Raw genomic sequence first — 21,235 nt, 5'->3', positions numbered from 1 at the left:
CCTCTGAACAGTTGATGTTGAGATGTGTCTGTTACTTGAACTCTGTGAAGCATTTATTTGGGCTGCAATTTCTGAGGCTGGTAACTCTAATGAACTTATCCTCATGAGAGTCAGTTTCATCAAAGCGCTTGATGGTTTTTGCGACTGCACTTGAAGAAACTTTCAAAGTTCTTGAAATTTTCCGGATTGACTGACCTTCATGTCTTAAAGTAATGATGGACTGTTGTTTCTCTTTGCTTATTTGAGCTGTTCTTGCCATAATATGGACCTGGTCTTTTACCAAATAGGGCTATCTTCTGTATACCACCCCTACCTTGTCACAACACAACTAATTGTCTCAAACGCATTAAGAAGGAAAGAAATTCCACAAATTAAGACACACCTGTTAATTGAAATGTATTCCAGGTGACTACCTCATGAAGCTGGTTGAGAGAATGCCAAGAGTGTGCAAAGCTGTCATTAAGGCAAAGGGTGGCTACTTTGAAGAATCTAAAATCTATTTTGATTTGTTTAACACTTTTTGGGTTACTAGATGATTCCATATGTGTTATTTCATAGTTTTGATGTCTTCACTATTATTCTACAATGTAGAAAATAGTCAAAATAAAGAAAAACCCTTGAATGAGTAGGCGTGTCCAAACTTTTGACTGGTACTGTATGTATTGTCATAAAGAGTTTCATTTTACACTGGGAAATATGCAAATAAGGTCGAATAAATTCTCAAGTTGAATTGTATGTTCACTCAACCTAAAATTCAAAGTGGAGTGAACATACAATTCAACTTGAGAATGTATGTTGGTTCAGCTATATGCCCAAATGTTCAGCACAATCCTCACAATCCTATTGCAGTTGGTTGCCTTACAATTATAAATTGAATACAAATAATTACAGTGTACTTAATGGTCTAATTATTTTCTCCATCCCTCATTTATCTCTCTTTCCTTTCTTTCCCCCTCTGCATTCCTCTCACTTTCCCCCTGCCTCTCCAACTTCTGAAGTCCAGCCTTCCTCTCCTATTTATTTACCCTCCCACTATCCCTCCTCTTCCCCTTTACGCTTCATCCTCTCTCACTCTTTTTCCTGTTGCCGTCTACGTTTCTGTGCGTCTTTAGAGCCTATTCCCTTTTCTCTCTCCAGTCTATCGCCCCATTCCTTGCTCCTCCCCTGGCTTTTATACTATTTCGCGGGAATCTTTTTAAATTCCGTATCCCACCTCTAAAAAAAATATTTGGCTTATCGGAAATGATGATGTCAAGGCAATATCCCATCTGAAATGCCATCCAGTGTGTCTCCGGACGCCTGAAACCGCACATAGATTTGGTAAAAGCAATTTTCTGTATATTTCCTCTAGTATTGGTCAAGTTAGTGGGTGTGTATTCTTGCACAGGGGGTGTGTGTCTGAGAGAGAGAGAGAGGGAGAGGTGAGGGAGGGTGTGTAGCCCACGGTGATATATACGCGGACACAGTCCTGTGGTCACTGGTCTTAACCAATGATTGATTGGTCTTAACCTGAGAATCAATAGTTGATCAACAGTCTGCTTTCAACGTGCAGCTCCACGGGGAACTGTCACAGGTGAGTTACGACATTTATTATAGCCTGTATTCAGAAGTTAGGAGAGATATTCGAAGTGCTGTGAGTTGTGGTCCGTGTAAATTGAACCGTTGTAGGTCTATTGCCTATTTGATGTGTTTTTCTTTTAGTTCTAGCCGCATTGAATTGTGACTGGGCTAATGCATTTCTTCTTCAAGTGAAGTTCTAAATATTTGTCATGAATTAGCCCAGGGATTCAGCAACATGAGACAAATAATATAAAAACTGTTTTAAATTACACTTTTAGAGAAAACAATTACGTGTATACCTTTGCATACTCATAGGCCAATCAATTTTTAAATTTTGGTTTCTGGCCCCAGTGGCGGTTGTTTTGCAGTTCGTGGTGTTCTTTCCTGGCAAGTTTGAATAGAATTGATTAGTGTTTTGCCCGCCAGTTAATGACTTGTCATTATCTCAATGAGTCGGTGTGTGTTGTCTGGACCGTCCTCTGATCCTTTTCGCCACCAAAGGACAATAAACTGGTCAACCGGTGCCGAACAACGACTTCCAATTCTGTCTCACAGCATTATATGATGTGTGTAGGCTATCAGACACAGAAAAAAGATAGACACATGATAATTATGAGATAAGTGGGAATAGGTCTTTGACTTTGATCATATTGCATTGTGTAAGCAACAAGGCTAAGGTCAGATGTACATACCTATTTGTAGTCTATGTAAACAAACAATGAATGGAGTCAAAATATGTTTAATACTATCATATCGATCTAATTGAATATCAGACCTGATTGCATGGTATGAAAAAATAAATAAATATGTATGCACTCACTAACTGTAAGTCGCTCTGGATAAGAGCGTCTGCTAAATGACTAAAATGTAAAATGGAAATGTATCTGAAGCTTCTACCAATTTGAGAGTGGTTACATTTCTGGAGCCCAATCCCTCATTTTATCTGTCAGGTGTTTCGAAATCACAGATTTAGCCTTTAAAGCATGTTATTGACAAATGTTTGACAGTTGAAATTGGCAGAACATAGAGAAGAAACATTTCACCAAGAGTGTGATACTGTCCAGAATGGGAGAAGAATGTGAGGAGGTTCTGATAATGCAGTGATAATGAGAATCCAGTGGGAGAGATTACTTTGTAATGTTGTTTGTTCCCTGGGTATAAACTCTGTCCTTGCTCTAGTGTGTGTTCCTCCTCTATTTGGATACATATTATCCTTCTCTCAGCCTGTCCAATATAATATTATGTACATGGAGAACTTGGTCTCTTGTTAAAGATTCCGTCTAGACCACTGTATTAATCACTCTCTTTTCCCCCTCAGGATGTTGCAAGAGGGACTCTCCCATTGAATTCACTGCTGGAGAACAGTCATGATGATGGTGTCAGGGGCAGGGTGGATTCTCTTCTGCCTCTTTCTAATGGGGGAGAGAACAGCAAGTAAGTGAAACAAGACATTTACATTTTAGTCATTTAGCAGACGCTCTTATCCAGATCGACTTACAGTTAGTGCATTCATCTTAATATAGCTAGGTTGGACAACCACATACAGTGGGGAAAAAAGTATTTAGTCAGCCACCAATTGTGCAAGTTCTCCCACTTAAAAAGATGAGAGAGGCCTGTAATTTTCATCATAGGTACACGTCAACTATGACAGACAAAATGAGAAAAGAAAATCCAGAAAATCACGGTTATTATGGTGGAAAATAAGTATTTGGTCAATAACAAAAGTTTCTCAATACTTTGTTATATACCCTTTGTTGGCAATGACACAGGTCAAACGTTTTCTGTAAGTCTTCACAAGGTTTTCACACACTGTTGTTGGTATTTTGGCCCATTCCTCCATGCAGATCTCCTCTAGAGCAGTGATGTTTTGGGGCTGTCGCTGGGCAACACAGACTTTCAACTCCCTCCAAAGATTTTCAATGGGGTTGAGATCTGGAGACTGGCTAGGCCACTCCAGGACCTTGAAATGCTTCTTACGAAGCCACTCCTTCGTTGCCCGGGCGGTGTGTTTGGGATCATTGTCATGCTGAAAGACCCAGCCACGTTTCATCTTCAATGCCCTTGCTGATGGAAGGAGGTTTTCACTCAAAATCTCACGATACATGGCCCCATTCATTCTTTCCTTTACACGGATCAGTCGTCCTGGTCCCTTTGCAGAAAAACAGCCCCAAAGCATGATGTTTCCACCCCCATGCTTCACAGTAGGTATGGTGTTCTTTGGATGCAACTCAGCATTCTTTGTCCTCCAAACACGACGAGTTGAGTTTTTACCAAAAAGTTATATTTTGGTTTCATCTGACCATATGACATTCTCCCAATCCTCTTCTGGATCATCCAAATGCACTCTAGCAAACTTCAGACGGGCCTGGACATTGCAGGATTTGAGTCCCTGGCGGCGTAGTGTGTTACTGATGGTAGGCTTTGTTACTTTGGTCCCAGCTCTCTGCAGGTCATTCACTAGGTCCCCCCGTGTGGTTCTGGGATTTTTGCTCACCGTTCTTGTGATCATTTTGACCCCACGGGGTGAGATCTTGCGTGGAGCCCCAGATCGAGGGAGATTATCAGTGGTCTTGTATGTCTTCCATTTCCTAATAATTGCTCCCACAGTTGATTTCTTCAAACCAAGCTGCTTACCTATTGCAGATTCAGTCTTCCCAGCCTGGTGCAGGTCTACAAATTTTTTTCTGGTGTCCTTTGCCAGCTCTTTGGTCTTGGCCATAGTGGAGTTTGGAGTGTGACTGTTTGAGGTTGTGGACAGGTGTCTTTTATACTGATAACAAGTTCAAACAGGTGCCATTAATACAGGTAACGAGTGGAGGACAGAGGAGCCTCTTAAAGAAGAAGTTACAGGTCTGTGAGAGACAGAAATCTTGCTTGTTTGTAGGTGACCAAATACTTATTTTCCACCATAATTTGCAAATAAATTCATAAAAAATCCTACAATGTGATTTTCTGGATTTTTTTATTTATTTGTCTGTCATAGTTGACGTGTACCTATGATGAAAATTACAGGCCTCTCTCATCTTTTTAAGTGGGAGAACTTGCACAATTGGTGGCTGACTAAATACTTTTTTTCCCCCACTGTATCGCAGTCATAGTAAGTACATTTTTCCTCAATAAAGTAGCTGTCAGCAAAGGAGGTGCTAGTGGGGGGGAGGGGTGCTATGGGGGTGTGCTAAGGGATTATTTAAGATATTATCTGAAGAGGTAGGAGACAGTTATAGAGGTACTATTAATTCTACGGGATGTTTCCATACTGAATAGGTCAACTTTACTACTTTGTCTCAAAAGTACCTCCCAGAGTGACTCTGCTTTCAAGAGCTATGTGTCAAAGGTCAGACTTTGGTTTAGCAAAGTGAAAGTGGAATATTCAGAGACTAAAGAAAACTGTTGAAAGTTCAGTCAGGGGGCACTCCCGAGTTAGCTCTGTTCAGTCCGAGAACATCAAGCTGTCTTTTAGTAATAGTGGGTCAACATCCACTTCAGGGAATAAGAGAGCAAGAACCAGAGACATACTGAGACGTAGACAGAGAGGCTGAGTGAGAGGGCTTGTCTGAGAGCAGAGCAGTCGAGTGGAGCAGTAGAGTATTTATGTGGGGGATTGACAGAGAATTGTTGCTCCTGTTTGTCAGTGAGATCAGAGAGTCTGCTGATGCTGCTGACCCCATCCATCCTGCCTATTACTAAACCTCATACCTAGTTCAGATGGTCTCTCTGAACTATTGTCTTTTTTAGGGACATCAAGTGTTTTGTTTCTCCCTTCAGGGACCCAATCTATATTAGTTTGTCCTCATTGTTCCCTGTAAACAGAGTATACAGCCGTAGCTTCATATTGAGTGACCTCTGGTTGTCTGCAACTGTGTAGTTGACGGTGGGGAGGTGCAGTGCTCTCTGTCTCCAGCGGGGGCACTCCACCCTGTGTGGGGGCTGTTGGAGCGTTTTGAGGCCGGCCCGGGCTGTGCAGCCAGAGAGAGCGGGGAGAAAGAGACCCATGTGATCGCTGTGGGGAGAGCGACACGTAGCCCTGACAAACAGGTGCCCCTTCTCTGTTCCTCACAATAGGACACACCCACAATCACACACCCAATACGTTGTGTCTGCCTCCCCTGACCCCATCTCTTCCCTTCTAGGTGACTGTGCTCCTGAGGCCCCTGTCTCTGTCTCGCCCCCCCCGTCAAACTCTCATCCTGGTACTGAGCTCCAAGCAGCCTGTGCGCTGGTGGTTGGAGGCCGAGAGACTACCCCCGGATCTGCCTGTGCTGGTGCAGGTCAGTCTGTGCGTGCGTGTTCGTGTGGTGTGTGTACCTCTTTTAGTAATTAATCTGTCATTCACCCCCTTCCTCCTGTGAGGAACTGATAAAAGTACTAACCCCTACAGTGTGTTTGTGTGTATGTCTGTGCAAGTGTGTTGTTTTAGAAACATAGTAATAGAAACATCCATTTGTGGGGGCCTATGTGTTATCATGTCTCTCTCTGTAACCACAGTGCACCCCTATGCCCCAGGTCTCTCCTAACTCTACAGTGCAGCCCTACAGTCTGGCAGTGCGGGTGCAGCCAGTGCCCTCTCTGCCTTTCCGCCCGCGGGCTCTGCTGCACTGGGCACTGCATCGCCATGGCTCCCTGTCCTCCCTCACACACACAGCCAGTGCCAACCGTGTCTACGTCCGCGTGGGAGAGGGTGAGCCAGCCCCACACACACGCATACAACTAATACACAACCCTGGTTTTTGTGTCTTTCTCTCTCCCTCTCCAACCAAGTCTCCCCTCTGCCCTCCAGATACCACCATGCCCAGCGTGTGCCAACTGCAGTCTCTGTTCCTGTCACACAACTACCTGACCTCTGACCTGCAGCCACAGGAAGTACAGGGCTGTGCTCCAGTTGGCGGAGGCGACCCAGAAGTACATGTCATCAAGCTGCATTCAGCAGGGTCAGAGCTTTGTGGGTAAGTTTAGGACGTCTCCAGCATGTGAAGAAAATCATGCGAAGAATATCAATCTCTAAAGCTGTTATAGTAATACAATTTTCAGTTATTGGGTTATCCCTTAATCAGTTTCAAAGCATTTTCTCCCACTCCATGCCTTTCAGTGACCTGTCTCTCCCTCTATCCCAGCTCTCTGCAGGTGGAGGTGACTGTCTCTCTGGTGCCCCCGGTGGCCAATGCTGGGTGGCACAAGCTGGTGCTGATCCTCAGTAGTGCCGTTCCAGTCAACTGGGCTCTCACAGTCCCAGGGCTCCGGGGACACATCTCTGTCTATGTGAGGACCCTATCCAGTAAAACTTGACACTTTATGGTATTTCACCTATCATGTGGGCTAGAATGGGTCCTTCACCTATTCTGGAGTTTGGTATAAAAGTCATTATGATGGACAAAATAACTAAATACATTAAAGGAGCAATACAATCATTGAGTGAAGGGCAAGGTAAACGTCAGTTCAAAATATCAATGGACATAACCTGAGAGATATCTTGTTGTTAAATAAACACATTCAACTTGGCTTTGACAGGGCTTGTCAGGTTATCTTGTACCGTGTAGCTCAGTTGGTAGAGCATGGCGCTTGCAACGCCAGGGTTGTGGGTTCGATTCCCACGGGGTGCCGGTATGGGAAAAAAAATGTATGCACTCACTAACTGTAAGTCGCTCTGGATAAGAGTGTCTGCTAAATGACTAAAAATGTAATCTTGTAACAGAAACATCCCTTTTTTTTGGACCATTTCTCTCTTGTTCTTTCCTCTCAGTCCTCCAACAGTGTGTCCCCACTCTACCCTCCGGAGCCTGACCTGACACTGACTAGCATGCTCACCTCTGACCTCTCTACCACCCATGACCTTTTGAGCTGGGCCAATCAGAGTGGCTTCCCCAAAGTGGCCTCATACACAGAGGCTGACCTAGCCAATCGCTTTGTGATCAGACTGGCTGGGGGTGGGACAGGTCAGGACCTGTGTGTGTCTCTCATTGTGTGAGTGCACTGGATGGTTTATTTTGTGTTTCCTAACAGTGTGTTTGTGTTGGTGTTTCTCGTAATTCATTATGTTGTCTCCCTAAATTGAAGGTCATGTTATCTCTAAAAGGTGCTATTCTATGTGTAAGCACACCTCCCTCTCTCTTTCTCTCCCTCTCGTCCTCCCCACAGAAGGTGGCCCCCCTGTGCGTATGCTGGGCGGCAGGCCCCCGTGGGTCCAGGAGCGCAGGCTGAGACAGTGGCTGAGTGGGGGAGGAGGAATGGCCAGTGGGGGCTGGGACGCCGTCAGTGTGCAGTGTCATGACGGACGACTCAATGTGGCCGTGGACAGACACATTCTGCAGGTCACTTTCACTATGTGGTTGTACTGGTAGTTTAGCGTGTTAGCCTGCTAGCGAGGTTATGGCATACAAATACCAATATACTGTATGTAAACCTACAGTGTATTGTAGGTTCTTATGATGGTACTTAGTGTCGTTTTTGTGATGCTCTCTTTCACACAGACCCTGTCTCTCCCGGTGTCGGAGGTGACGCTGCAGGATCCTCAGTGCCTGGCCCAGTCCAACAGCAGCCATTTCCTGTTGGCATTCCCGGTCATTTCCTGTGGGACTGAGGGGCTGCTGCAGGGAGAGCCCAGAGGGGTGCAGTACAAAAATGCGGTACGACAGAGAGGTGGTTTAAAGGGGTAAAATATCTGCAGAGAACATTTAACATGTTCTGTGAAATGTTTCTGCAATGTTTGTGTCTCACCATGTTTTTGGGATGTTCAACATTGAGTTGAAAATGGTAATGGAACCATGCGTCTGTGTGCGGACGTTTACCAGTGATTCTGTGCTAAACACAGTCAGCTGAAAATAGAGCAGAGCTGTGTAATAGGGACGTCCGGCAGCCTCATCACAGAGGCAGATCTGATGGGGAGATAGAGCAGGGATGGGCTTCCCTTAGCTGGGGAGGGGGAGAGGGACATGGAGGTCACTATGGAGCCCCTCACTCTGTGCCTCTGTGTCTCTGTGCCTCTGTGTCTCTGTGTCTGTCTCTGTATCTGTGTGTGAGTTTGAGAGAGATACAGTAGAAAGGCAGAGGAAGAGAGTAGAAGAGCAGTGCTGTAATTGTGGTGTTGTTGGTTAGTGTGATCTGAAGTGCCCCTGAGGTTGTGTAAGTAGTCTGTCTTATCTCCCCCAGACGCCACATGGGTGACCTAGGTCAGAGTGTCCGGAACACTGCTGATCAGCCTGACTGTAGCTAGGCCTGGGGACGGGAGTGTGGGAGCTGGGGGCTGGAGGGAGGGAGGGTAGTGGGAGTGGTGGAGGTCTGGGAGGAAAGGGAGCAGGAGAGGAGGGAGGGAGGCAGTGAGACAGACATGTAGCATGTGAATGAGTGAGGAAAAGAAGGGTTCAATTCTGGCTTTACTGGCAGAGGGATACAGTGAGCGTCAGGTTGCTTCCATCATTAAAATTTCAAAGACGGCGGTTGATAAGAACAAGGTCAAGCAGCAGCCCTTCGTCAATGAGAAGTAAAGAAGAGCCAGGCTGAGGTTTGCAAAAGACAATAAGGATTGGGCCGTAGAGGACTGGAGTAAGGTCATCTTCTCTGATGAGTCCAATTTTCAGCTTTGCACAACACCTTGTTGTCTAGTGGTTAGACGGAGACCTGGAGAGGCCTACAAGCCACAGTGTCTCGCACCCACTGTGAAATTTGGTGGAGGATCGGTGATGATCTGGGGGTGCTTCAGCAAGGCTGGAATCGGGCAGATATGTCTTTGTGAAGGACGCATGAATCAAGCCACGTACAAGGTTGTCCTGGAAGAAAACTTGCTTCCTTGCTCTGACATTGTTCCCCAACTCTGAGGATTGGTTTTTCCAGCAGGACAATGCGCCATGCCACACAGCCAGGTCAATCAAGGTGTGGATGGAGGACCGCCAGATCAAGACCCTGTCATGGCCAGCCCAATCTCCAGACCTGAACCCCATTGAAAACTTCTGAAATGTGGTCAAGAGGAAGATGGATGGTCACAAGCCATCAAACAAAGCTGAGCTGCTTGAATTTTTGCGCCAGGAGTGGCATAAAGTCACCCAACATCAATGTGAAAGACTGGTGGAGAGCATGCCAAGACGCATGAAAGCTGTTATTGAAAATCAGGGTTATTCCACCAAATATTGATTTCTGAACTCTTCCTAAGTTAAAACATTACTATTATGTTGTTTAAAAATGAACATGAACTTATTTTCTTTGCATTATTCGAGGTCTGACAACACTGCATCTTTTTTGTTATTTTGACCAGTTGTCATTTTCTGCAAATAAATGCTCTAAATGACAATATTTTTATTTGGAATTTGGGAGAAATGTTGTCAGTAGTTTATAGAATAAAACTAAAATGTTATTTTTACCCAAACACATACCTATAAATAGTTAAACCAGAGAAACTGATAATTATGCAGTGGTCTCTTAATTTTTTCCGCAGCTGTGTATCTACTGACGTCTCTCACTGACCTATCTGCTCTAGTGTATCAACTCATACTTACAGTATATGACTTGCCATGTTTTGTATCTATCCTCTCAGGTGTTGCTATGGAGAAACAAGCCTCTGGTTGCCGTGGGCAATGAGACAGACAAGGATCCCACAGAGTGGACTCCACTGGTCATACATGTGAGATGATATAGCGTGTGTGTTTGTTTGTGTGTGTGTCGTCCAATTTCACTCCATATTAGTGAGAGAGACATGTATATCTATGCTTGTCCTTATCATTCCATACATCTCCCTCTCTTTTCCATTGTCCTCTTAGTTCAGCTGTTTGGCTGCAGTCCCCAGCGCCCCCAGCCTTCCTGTGGAGCAGCCCACTCCACAGGGGCCGGGGCCTCTCCCCAGGGCCAGGGCCGGCCCACTGGTCTCACTGCAGCTGTTTGTTACAGAGGGCTATGAGCAGAGGCAGACCGGTCCTTGTGCCATCACTGCGTACAACCATGTCTATGTGGAGGTCAGTTTGCCTGGCTGTGTGTGTGTGTTTAATTGTGTATATGCCTGCCTGCCCGCCTGCCCGCCTGCTGATGTAGCTCCTGCTGCAAGTGTTACTTGTGTTTCTCCCTCTGCTAGTCTTCTACAGTATCAGCTGCCTCAAGGCCAGAACAGACTTCCTCCAGAAGGCTATTATAATCACATCTAGATATGTCACAATAAGGCCCTTCTGTAAGAGCTCTGTAGCCCTGCTATTACAGCAGTAGAGCACAGCAGGTCGTAGTTGGTAGCTAACACTTTACTTAACAGAGTACTACAAATTACAGTATTAGTGTAATTATAATACTTATTACCCTCTACTTACAAAATATCAGCACAGTAATAAGACCATGGTAAAGAAATGTGTTACCCATTTTTTCTCTGACTGTTTTTGCCAAGCTTTCAGCCAAGGGGGCCATCGGTGGGGGTGTGGATGTGCGGTCCTGTGTAGTGTCTCCTCTATCAGACCCCCGCGTGTCCCCTGGCTGGTCAGTCATTAGAGACGGCTGCTCCACTGACACCTCACTGACACTCAGCAAAATGACACATGACCAAGAGGAGGATGCTGAGGAATATTATGAAGAGGAAGAGGAGATACCTAGAGGCCTGTCGTTCAGGCATCCAGGAAGGGCTTGGAGGAACAAAGCAGGATTGACAACAGGACTGAGACAAAGAGAACACGGTGGGAAGAGGGGAAGAGGAGGACGAGCCAAAAGGAAGGAGAGCGATGGAGGAATGGGAGGAGAGGAGGACCAGATAAACAGACTGAGGTTCAGTTTTGTCCTTCGGCCCATCTACAACAACTCTGTCCAGTTCCTGCACTGTAGCATCCGTCTGTGTGGCCCTGAGTCAGTGACCCAGGGGCCTCCAACGGCCATGACACAGAGTGGCTGTCCGAATCCCTGGGGCCTCCGTATCCCTGCCCTCGTATCTAAACTACCCAGCCAACAGGTACAGTACATGTTCTATATTCATAATGGCTAGTAGTATTAATGACTAATAGTAATGACTTACCCTCATCTCTCTTCTCTCCTCTGTCAGTGTGAGTACAGAAACCTCTCCAGACCCATGCTGGTCAATCAGCCCGTTGGTGTGGCCAGACAGCTGGCGCCACCTGCTGGTGAGTAGTAGATGGTCAATGGTGGTGTGGTCCACCTCCTGTGGGCCTGAAGTAGTTCACTTTCACTCTGTGTAATGGGGTGTTTCTCTCTTTTTATCCAACTCTCTCTCTTTCTCTCTCTAGGTCAGAGAGGTCAAATGCCCAGTGTGGCTCAACTGCCCAAGCCTATCCCAGCCCACAGCAGTAAGTAACTGTAACCTTAACACTAGCCTCAACAATAACCCTAGCTTCATGTCCACACCTCGGTTCAACCCTAACCCTCAACCCTAACCCTAGCTTCATGTCATTTTTCATTTTTTTTCATTTCATTTTTAGTCATTTAGCAGACGCTCTTATCCAGAGCGACTTACATCCACACCCTGGCTCAACCCTAACCCTAACCATAATATCAACTCCTGGATGTTCCTATATGTGTGTATTATCACAACAGTGATAGTAACTGTGATTTGGCATAACTACTACTTTTCCTTCCCATATTTTTCCCTCCCAGGCTCTGGGGTAGAGACAGGCTCAGTGTTGGGGATTGTGTTTGTTGCTTTCCTTATGGGCATCAGCCTGATGGGGGCGCTGTGGTGCATCTACTCTCACACAGGTAAACACACAGGCCAGGTCCTAAGGTCTATCTCCTGGACCAAAGGCCAAAGTACTGAGCTATGCCACCATATTCACAAATAAACAGAGAACATTCTATACCTGCTGCTACTGTTTATCTGTCACTTTATTTCTAGTTATATGTAAACTACCAGTCAAAAGTTTGGACACACCTATTCATTCAAGGGTTTTTCTTTATTTTTACTATTTTCTACATTGTAAGGTAATAGTGAAGACATCAAAACTATGAAATAACACATATGGAATCATATAGTAAACAAAAAAGTGTTAAACAAAACAACATATATTTTAGATTCTTCAAAGTAGCCACCCTTTGCTTTGATGACAGCTTTGCACACTCTTGGCATTCTCTCAACCAGCTTCATGAGGTAGTCACCTGGAATGTATTTCAATTAACAGGTGTGCCTTGTTAAAAGTTAATTTGTGGCATTTATTTCCATCTTAATGCTTTTGAGCCAATCAGTTGACAAGGTAGGGGTGGGAAACAGAAGATAGCCCTATTTGGTAAAAGACCGATACCATATTATGGCAATCATTATGTCCATCATTACTTTAAGACATGAAGGTCAGTCAATCCAGAAAATTTCAAGAACATTGAAAGTTTCTTCAAGTGCAGTCATAAAAACCATCAAGCACTATGATGAAACTGGCTCTCATAAGGAACGCCACAGGAAAGGAAGACCCAGAGTTACCTCTGCTGCAGAGGGTAAGTTCATTAGAGTTAACTGCACCTCAGATTGCAGCCCAAATAAATGCTTCACAGAGTTCAAGTAACAGACACATCTCAACATCAACTGTTCAGAGGAGACTGCGTGAATCAGGCCTTCATGGTCGAATTGCTGCAAAGAAACCACTACTAAAGGAAACCAATAAAAAGAGACTTGCTTGGGCCAAGAAACACGAGCAATGGACATTAGACCGGTGGAAATCTGTCCTTTGGTCTGATGAGTCCAAATTTGAGGTTTTGGTTCCAACCGCCGTGTCTTTGTGAGACGCAGAGTAGGTGAACAGATGATCTCTGCATGTGTGGTTCCCACCGTGAAGCATGGAGGAGGTGGTGTGATGGTGTGGGGGTGCTTTGCTGGTGACACTGTCAGTGATTTATTTAGAATTCAAGGCACACTTAACCAGCATGGCTACCACAGCATTCTGCAGCGATATGCCATCCCATCTGGTTTGCGCTTAGTGGGACTATCATTTGTTTTTCAACAGGACAATGACCCAACACACCTCCAGGCTGTGTAAGGGCTATTTGACTAAGAAGGAGTGTGATGGAGTGCTGCATCAGATGACCTGGCCTCCACAATCACCCGACCTCAACCCAATTGAGATGGTTTGGGATGAGTTGGACCGCAGAGTGAAGGAAAAGCAGCCAACAAGTGCTCAGCATATGTGGGAACACTTTTTTGGTTACTACATGATCCCATATGTGTTAATTCATTGTTTTGATGTCTTCACTATTATTCTACAATGTAGAAAATAGTAAAAATAAAGAAAAACCCTTGAATGAGTAGGTGTGTCAACTTTTGACTGGTACTATTCAAATCTACCTCAATGACCTTGTACCCCTGCACATCGACTCGGTACTGGTACCCTGTAATACATAGCCAAGTTATCATTATCATTGTGTATTTATTATTACTTGTTTTACTTTTCTATTATTTGTCTATTTTCTTTCTCTCTATGTTGTTGGGAAGGGCCCATAAGTAAGCATTTCACTTATTAGTCTACACCTGTTGTGTAGACACCATTACGACTTTCTTACTATTTTTGAGATAAATAGTGGGTTTATTCAGCATGTATAAACGTTAGTGACACACTTGACATGTGATTGGTTGCAGAAGCTCCTCCACCAACCAGAAGAGGGAGCCTGCTCGAGAATACTAACCCTGCCTTATTAGACTCTTCCAACAGCTCTGTGTAGAGGTGAGATGGAACGTGATAAGAGTGGAGCAACACACACAACAGCTGGGGGACCACAAAGTAAAGAGAGTGTCAAATTTAGACTAGTATTCTATATGCTTATCATGGTGGCACTAGCGCCCTTTGTGAATTAGTCATGCACCTGCAGATTGCAATAGTGATATCTTGTATCATGTGTAAGAAATACGATGAAATTATCGTTCTCTCTCATTTTCAGGGATTTCTCTGGTAAATCTGAGTCCGAGGGTAAAGTGGGACAGAAGATTAAACATCTGGTGTGTGTATGTGAGTGTGTCAGACCTGGGTTCAAATACATGCGTATTTAAGTATTTGTTATTTAAATACTTATTTTCTGTGTATTTTAGTATTTTCGAATAATGTGGCCAAATCAGCTATTTCTATTTGAAGTATTTGAAATTATTTTCAGATAACTTCCTATAAATAGCCGAAAATGTTTTCAAAAACTTATTTCAAAATACATTCTTTCAAAAACCCCTAGGACCAAACAGACCTGGGTTCAAATGCATGCAGTATTTGAACATTTGCATTTCCAAATACATTCCAATATTTAACTACTAAAAAATATCCAAATACTTACTTCGAAATGTCTTTGAAAGTAATTGAAATACCCTAAATAGTTTTTGAACCCAGGTCTGGTGTGCGTATAGAAAACATTGAGAACTCCTGCTCTTTCCATGACATAGACTTACCAAGTGAATCCAGGTAAAAGCTATGATCCCTTATTGATGTCACTTGTTAAATGTACATTTACATTTTAGTCATTTAGCAGACACTCTTATGTCTTACAGTTAGTGAGTGCATAAATTTTTTTTTTACAACCCTGGCGTTGCAAGCGCCATGCTCTACCAACTGAGGACAATCAGTGTAGATGAAGGGGAGGAGAGAGGTTAAAGAAGGATTTTTAAGCCTTGAGACATGGATTGTGTATGTGTGCCATTCAGAGGGTGAATGGGCAAGACTAAATATTGAAGTGCCTTTGAACGGGGTATGGTAGTAGGTGCCAGGCGCAACGGTTTGTGTCAAGAATTGCAACGCTGATGGGTTTTTCACGCTCAACAGTTTCCTGTGTGTATCAAGAATGGTCCACCACCCAAAGGACATCCAGCCAACTTGACACAACTGTGGGCCAGCTTCCCTGTGGAACGCTTTCGACACCTTGTAGAGTCCATGCCCCAACAAATTGAGGCTGTTCTGAGGGCAAAAGAGGAGGGGGGTTACAACAGAAACAAGCACTACAGAGTTTAGAGAGGAGGAACACATGAAGTCAAAGATATGTCATGAGTAGAATACAGTATGTGTGAGGGGAATTGCCATTATCCAGACCCTTATTGTATATATCTATGTTGAATCTGTGACCCTTTGTTTGATATTATCTGTGCTGATCGCTATATAAATGAAATATCTGTGGCAAGAGTTTTTGTTTTATCTTCAAATAAAGTGCGGGTGAAAACAATGAAATGCTAAACTTAAAGTATTTAATTTGTAATATTTAATATTTAAATCTAAATCCCTTTTTATATATACTCATGCTGACCAGCCTGAGACACTGAAAATATACAGTCACGTTGTCTCGCCATAATTGTGGAGCATGATTTCAACATAATCATAGTCTCTCTCTACTCATACAGCAGTCAAAGACGTTATTTTTCACATGTTCCCCATGACCTGAATGTAAATTATCCCCTTGGGTGGGCTGCCTCAGTGAAGTGAAAATGGCAGCTTCATTCATACATCAACAATGGGAGCTACAATTGCACCACTCTCTGAGGAAAATGGCCAATTACAGTGGGAAATAGGGGTTTGCTTAGTCACGCTACAAACCACCTTTTTTTAATACGGTGTCTTTTTTAGACATACAGCACAGTAAAGACTAGAGCCTTAAGGGCTGGATTAAATCCGTAGCGCTAAAGTTCGGTGTTAAAAGTGTGATTGAAATTTAAAGGCACCGTTTCTGCGTTGGTGGAGACAACATTCACGGTAAACGCTGCATACTGTATGTCGGCTCAATCGAAAGTTACCTTTAAATTTAAACCGCGCTACAACGTTGATATTCTGTGCTATGGATTGAATCCAGCCCATACACTAGACAGTATATGGCATTGCTAGAGATGTTAACAAAGTGATCAGGTACAGGAACCTCTTCCCTTCAAGGCACTATCCAAAGGGTCAACCTGAAAAGCAGCGAGCGAAAGCAAATCCACAAAAACAAATGCCCAAATAACTTGAACACAAGTCATGTGCTTAGCCTCAATCACTGATCAAAGTACTATTTAAACACAAAACTGCAAATACCGGTCAACAATCTCTATACAAAGCACTCATTCTTGTGCTACATACAGTACTTGTGTAATACTAAATGTCCATTATGCCTCAGCTCTGTGAGTACATGCTGCTGTAGATACACTGGGTCTCCTGGTGGTGCTGTAGGTCCAGTCTGCGCTGGAAGCTGCGTTGGCAGTGTGTGCAGCTGAAGGGCCTGTAGCTGCTGTGCTTACGGCTGTGGGTGATGAGGTTGGAGCTCTGGCTGAAGGCCTTGCCACACACCTGGCATACGTGGGGCTTCTCACCTGAGACCGACAGGGACAGACAGCAAGACGTGACATGGAATTCAAGAAGAGAGATACTCTGAGAGCAGCCAGTGTGGGGCAGAATCCTAACTTCCAGATGGAAGCAACCTTTGCACAATGTGTAAGTTGTACTATAATGTACGCACACCTGCTGACCTATGTTCAACACACAATGCTCATTTGTGTATGCGTCCTTCCAGTGTACCTCCCCGCACCTGTGTGTATGAAGGTGTGTTTCTTCATGTCAGACTTCTGGTGGAACCTCTTGCCACAGTACTGGCAGGGGTAGGGCCTGGTGTCAGAGTGGATGAGCAGGTGGGTGGTCAGGGTGGAGGAGCGCTTGAACACCTTCCCACAAACCTTACAGCTATAGCTACGCTCCTGGAACACACACATTCACAGAGATGTGGTTAGGATTTTGCCATTTCGTTTTTTTATTTGTTTATAGTTTGTGTTGGGAAGTGGAGAGACCTCCACCAATGTACTTCTGCTAGATATACCTTTGGTCTTCCGTACATGCCCAGAGCTTGTCTGAACCTGTAGGGGTGCTCTCTGGCTTTGGCTGACGTGGCCAATGGGACTGCATGCACGTTGTCATGTGACCTGTGTAAATGAGTCTTCAGTACAGCTCCTGAGGACAAGACCTGAGAAAAAGAGAAAGCTAAGAGTAACAGCAGATGTACCTCATTCTCCCAGAGATGTCAGCCATATTCAACACAATTACCCCTCACAGCCTCTATTCTCACACCAAACAAATCTGCTGTTATGTCATTTTCTGACATGTCACAGAGCCCTGTCAAGTACAATTTCCACCACTCTACTGTCACTCTTGTCTCAGGTCACAAACACCAAACAGTATCTCATTTATTCTATTTTGGTCATGCCTGAAGTGGTTTGCATGGTTTGGAACCACACACCTTTGGTCGATACACCCAATAAGGGCGGACGTGGTGTTCTGATTAAATTGTCATTCCTGACCCTTGCTGGTTCCTCTTACCTTTTCACAGAGGGGGCATGGGCTGGTGGAGTTGTGGTCCATATGTGGCCTGTGGCTCAGTAAGACATGGACCAGTTTCTCCAGCTCCCTCTCTCTGTCAGGGCCCCGGGGCCATTGTAGGGACCAGAGCAGGGCAGACTCGGAAGGCTCCACACCATCATACCCTGGGGTTTCTGTGGAGTAAGTGACATACCAGTAGATTGAGTTTGAAATAGATAGTTGATAATTAGATTTGATAAAGATAGTTATGACAATCAAATGTAGGCAATTTGAAGTGTTTCACACAATGGAATACAAATAAATACAAATATCTATATCTACTTACAGTGAGGGAAAAAAGTATTTGATCCCCTGCTGATTTTGTACGTTTTCCCACTGACAAAGACATGATCAGTCTGTAATTTTAATGGTAGGTTTATTTGAACAGTGAGAGACAGAATAACAACAACAAAATCCAGAAAAACGCATGTCAAAAATGTTATAAATTGATTTGCATTTTAATGAGGGTAATAAGTATTTGACCCCTCTGCAAAACATGACTTAGTACTTGGTGGCAAAACCCTTGTTGGCAATCACAGAGGTCAGACATTTCTTGTAGTTGGCCACCAGATTTGCACACATCTCAGGAGGGATTTTGTTCCACTCCTCTTTGCAGATCTTCTCCAAGTCATTAAGGTTTCGAGGCTGACGTTTGGCAACTTGAACCTTCAGCTCCCTCCACAGATTTTCTATGGGATTAAGATCTGGAGACTGGCTAGGCCACTCCAGGACCTTAATGTGCTTCTTCTTGAGCCACTCCTTTGTTGCCTTGGCCGTGTGTTTTGGGTCATTGTCATGCTGGAAAACCCATCCACGACCCATTTTCAATGCCCTGGCTGAGGGAAGAAGGTTCTCACCCAAGATTTGGCCCCGTCCATCATCCCTTTGATGCGGTGAAGTTGTCCTGTCCCCTTAGCAGAAAAACACCCCCAAAGCATAATGTTTCCACCTCCATGTTTGACGGTGGGGATGATGTTCTTGGGGTCATAGGCAGCATTCCACCTCCTCCAAACACAGCGAGTTGAGTTGATGCCAAAGAGCTCGATTTTGGTCTCATCTGACCACAACACTTTCACCCAGTTCTCCTCTGAATCATTCAGATGTTCATTGGCAAACTTCAGACTGCCCTGTATATGTGCTTTCATGAGCAGGGGGACCTTGTGGGTGCTGCAGGATTTCAGTCCTTCAAGGCGTAGTGTGTTACCAATTGTTTTCTTGGTGACTATGGTCCCAGCTGCCTTTAGATCATTGACAAGATCCTCCCGTGTAGTTCTGGGCTGATTCCTCACCGTTCTCATGATCATTGCAACTCCACGAGGTGAGATCTTGCATGGAGCCCCAGGCCGAGGGAGATTGACAGTTCTTTTGTGTTTCTTCCATTTGCGAATAATCGCACCAACTGTTGTCACCTTCTCACCAAGCTGCTTGGCGATGGTCTTGTATCCCATTCCAGCCTTGTGTAGGTCTACAATCTTGTCCCTGACATCCTTGGAGAGCTCTTTGGTCTTGGCCATGGTGGAGAGTTTGGAATCTGATTGATTGATTGCTTCTGTGGACAGGTGTCTTTTATACAGGTAACAAGCTGAGATTAGGAGCACTCCCTTTAAGAGTGTGCTCCTAATCTCAGCTCGTTACCTGTATAAAAGACACCTTGGAGCCAGAAATCTTTCTGATTGAGAGGGGGTCAAATACTTATTTCCCTCATTAAAATGCAAATCAATTTTATAACATTTTTGACATGCGTCTTTCTGGATTTTGTTGTTGTTATTCTGTCTCTCACTGTTCAAATAAACCTACCATTAAAATTATAGACTGATAATTTCTTTGTCAGTGGGCAAACGTACAAAATCAGCAGGGGATCAAATACTTTTTTCCCTCACTGTATTTCTTATTTACAATAAATAGACAGTGTAGTGCCATAAAGTCAGGATCAGTTGGGCACCTGCAGACCAGCTGGTCCAGAGGTCAGCTGGCGAGGTGCTGTGTGGTCTGGTTGCCATGGTGTCCCAGCTAGGGCAGGGGTAGTCCAGGGTGTCTTTGACCTCTGACCCTGAGCACAGGTTGTCCTGGGCCTCCTGGAAGGGGCTCTGATGTGGGGACCTTACTTCCTGCCACGCCCTGTTCTGCCTGTCGTGATGATTTGTATGAGGTTGTGGCTGGTCAGGGTTTGTGTGTTTGGTGCCTTTAGAGAAGCAAGGGGGATGAGACCCTGGTCTCTTACTCTTGACCAGGAATGAGCGAGGCATGACAGAGCTGAGGCAAGGGGAAGGTGGAGAGTGTGAGCGAGATAAATACCTACAGAACAGACAAGAGACAAGACGAGGAGTCATTTGAAATTCACTCACAACTTAATGACAGATTCTTTGACAAAGTGTTCCTCTTTATTAAAGAACAACACCTAACTTATATTATTTGTAGATTTTTCATTTCATTTTCTACAAATACCAATGCCCTAAAGACATACATTGAGTATACCAAACGTTAGGAACACCTTTCAGTACAGCCTCAATTCCTCAGGGCATGGACTCTATAAGGTGTAAAAAGCGTTCCACAGGGATGCTGGCCCATGTTGACTCCAATGCTTCCCACAGTTGTGTCCTTTGGGGGGTGGCCCATGTTTATACACACGGGAAACTGTTGAGTGTGAAAAACCCAGCAGCGTTGCAGTACTTGACACAACCGGTGCGCCTGGCACCTACTACCATACCATGTTCAAAGGCACTTAAATCTTTTGTCTTGCCCATTCACTCTCTGAATGGCACACATACACAATCCATGTCTCAATTGTCTCAAGGCTTAAAAGTCCTTCTTTAACCTGTCTCCTCCCCTTCATCTACACTGATTGAAGTGGTTTTAACAAGTGACATCAATAAGGGATCATAGCTTTCACCTGGATTTACCTGAACAGTCTACAGTATGTCATGGAAAAAGCAGGTGTTCTTAATGTTGTGTACACTCAGTGTATTTATCCACAGAATCATTCACCTCACTTACAGAATTTCTGGAGAATGTGAAATGTGTTTGGATCGTAATGACATATTGCTGCAATTAAGTAACGCACATAAAATAGTTTTGATATACTGTATAAAGATGTTTCTACTGTAAGAGATAACGATATTAGAGATAATAAATTTTTTGATAACATTAACATTCATTAATTTATTTTCCACGTAATGTAACAGTCATTCACCAAATTTGTGAAAAAAACAATTAAAAAAATTACTCTGTGAAAATATACAATTACAGATTGCCGCACATTTACACACATCGCACTTATAGTAAGCTGTAATGTCACTCATGTTGCTCTGTATTAGTATTCCTTATCTTCTAATGTAAATGTTAAACACACACCTGTTGATAAATATTCAGTTAAAATGCCAAAGCTTGTGGGTTGGGTTAGAAATGCCACCTGCAAACTGTTTTTAAAAAAACTTTTCAAAAGC

At 44.1% G+C, this 21,235-nt stretch overlaps 2 protein-coding genes across 2 annotated transcripts; one reads left to right on the top strand and one right to left on the bottom strand.

Moving 5' to 3' along the window:
• The first annotated feature begins 1,099 nt into the window (after positions 1–1,099).
• On the top strand, positions 1,100–14,923 carry LOC121551612 (transforming growth factor beta receptor type 3). The gene is made up of 18 exons (XM_041864314.2): positions 1,100–1,573; positions 2,879–2,994; positions 5,426–5,595; positions 5,691–5,828; positions 6,064–6,238; positions 6,338–6,503; positions 6,672–6,816; positions 7,298–7,490; positions 7,693–7,865; positions 8,025–8,180; positions 10,082–10,168; positions 10,305–10,496; positions 10,913–11,464; positions 11,555–11,633; positions 11,757–11,816; positions 12,124–12,225; positions 14,087–14,171; positions 14,386–14,923. The coding sequence occupies exons 2-17, from the start codon at positions 2,928–2,930 to the stop codon at positions 14,167–14,169; spliced, it is 2,538 nt and encodes an 845-aa protein (XP_041720248.2). The 5' UTR covers positions 1,100–1,573; positions 2,879–2,927; the 3' UTR covers positions 14,170–14,171; positions 14,386–14,923.
• A 781-nt stretch (positions 14,924–15,704) lies between these two features.
• On the bottom strand, positions 15,705–20,284 carry LOC121551432 (zinc finger protein Gfi-1b-like). The gene is made up of 5 exons (XM_041864083.1): positions 19,735–20,284; positions 17,754–17,926; positions 17,257–17,400; positions 16,972–17,137; positions 15,705–16,756 (listed from the first exon to the last, which is right to left on the bottom strand). The coding sequence occupies exons 1-5, from the start codon at positions 20,120–20,122 to the stop codon at positions 16,560–16,562; spliced, it is 1,068 nt and encodes a 355-aa protein (XP_041720017.1). The 5' UTR covers positions 20,123–20,284; the 3' UTR covers positions 15,705–16,559.
• Positions 20,285–21,235: the final 951 nt, after the last annotated feature.

The sequence above is a fragment of the Coregonus clupeaformis genome, unplaced genomic scaffold (genome assembly GCF_020615455.1).
Source record: "Coregonus clupeaformis isolate EN_2021a unplaced genomic scaffold, ASM2061545v1 scaf0010, whole genome shotgun sequence".
NCBI classification, from domain to species: domain Eukaryota; kingdom Metazoa; phylum Chordata; class Actinopteri; order Salmoniformes; family Salmonidae; genus Coregonus; species Coregonus clupeaformis.
Note: the sequence above shows the minus strand (reverse complement) of the source record. Positions and strands in the feature narration are given on the sequence as shown.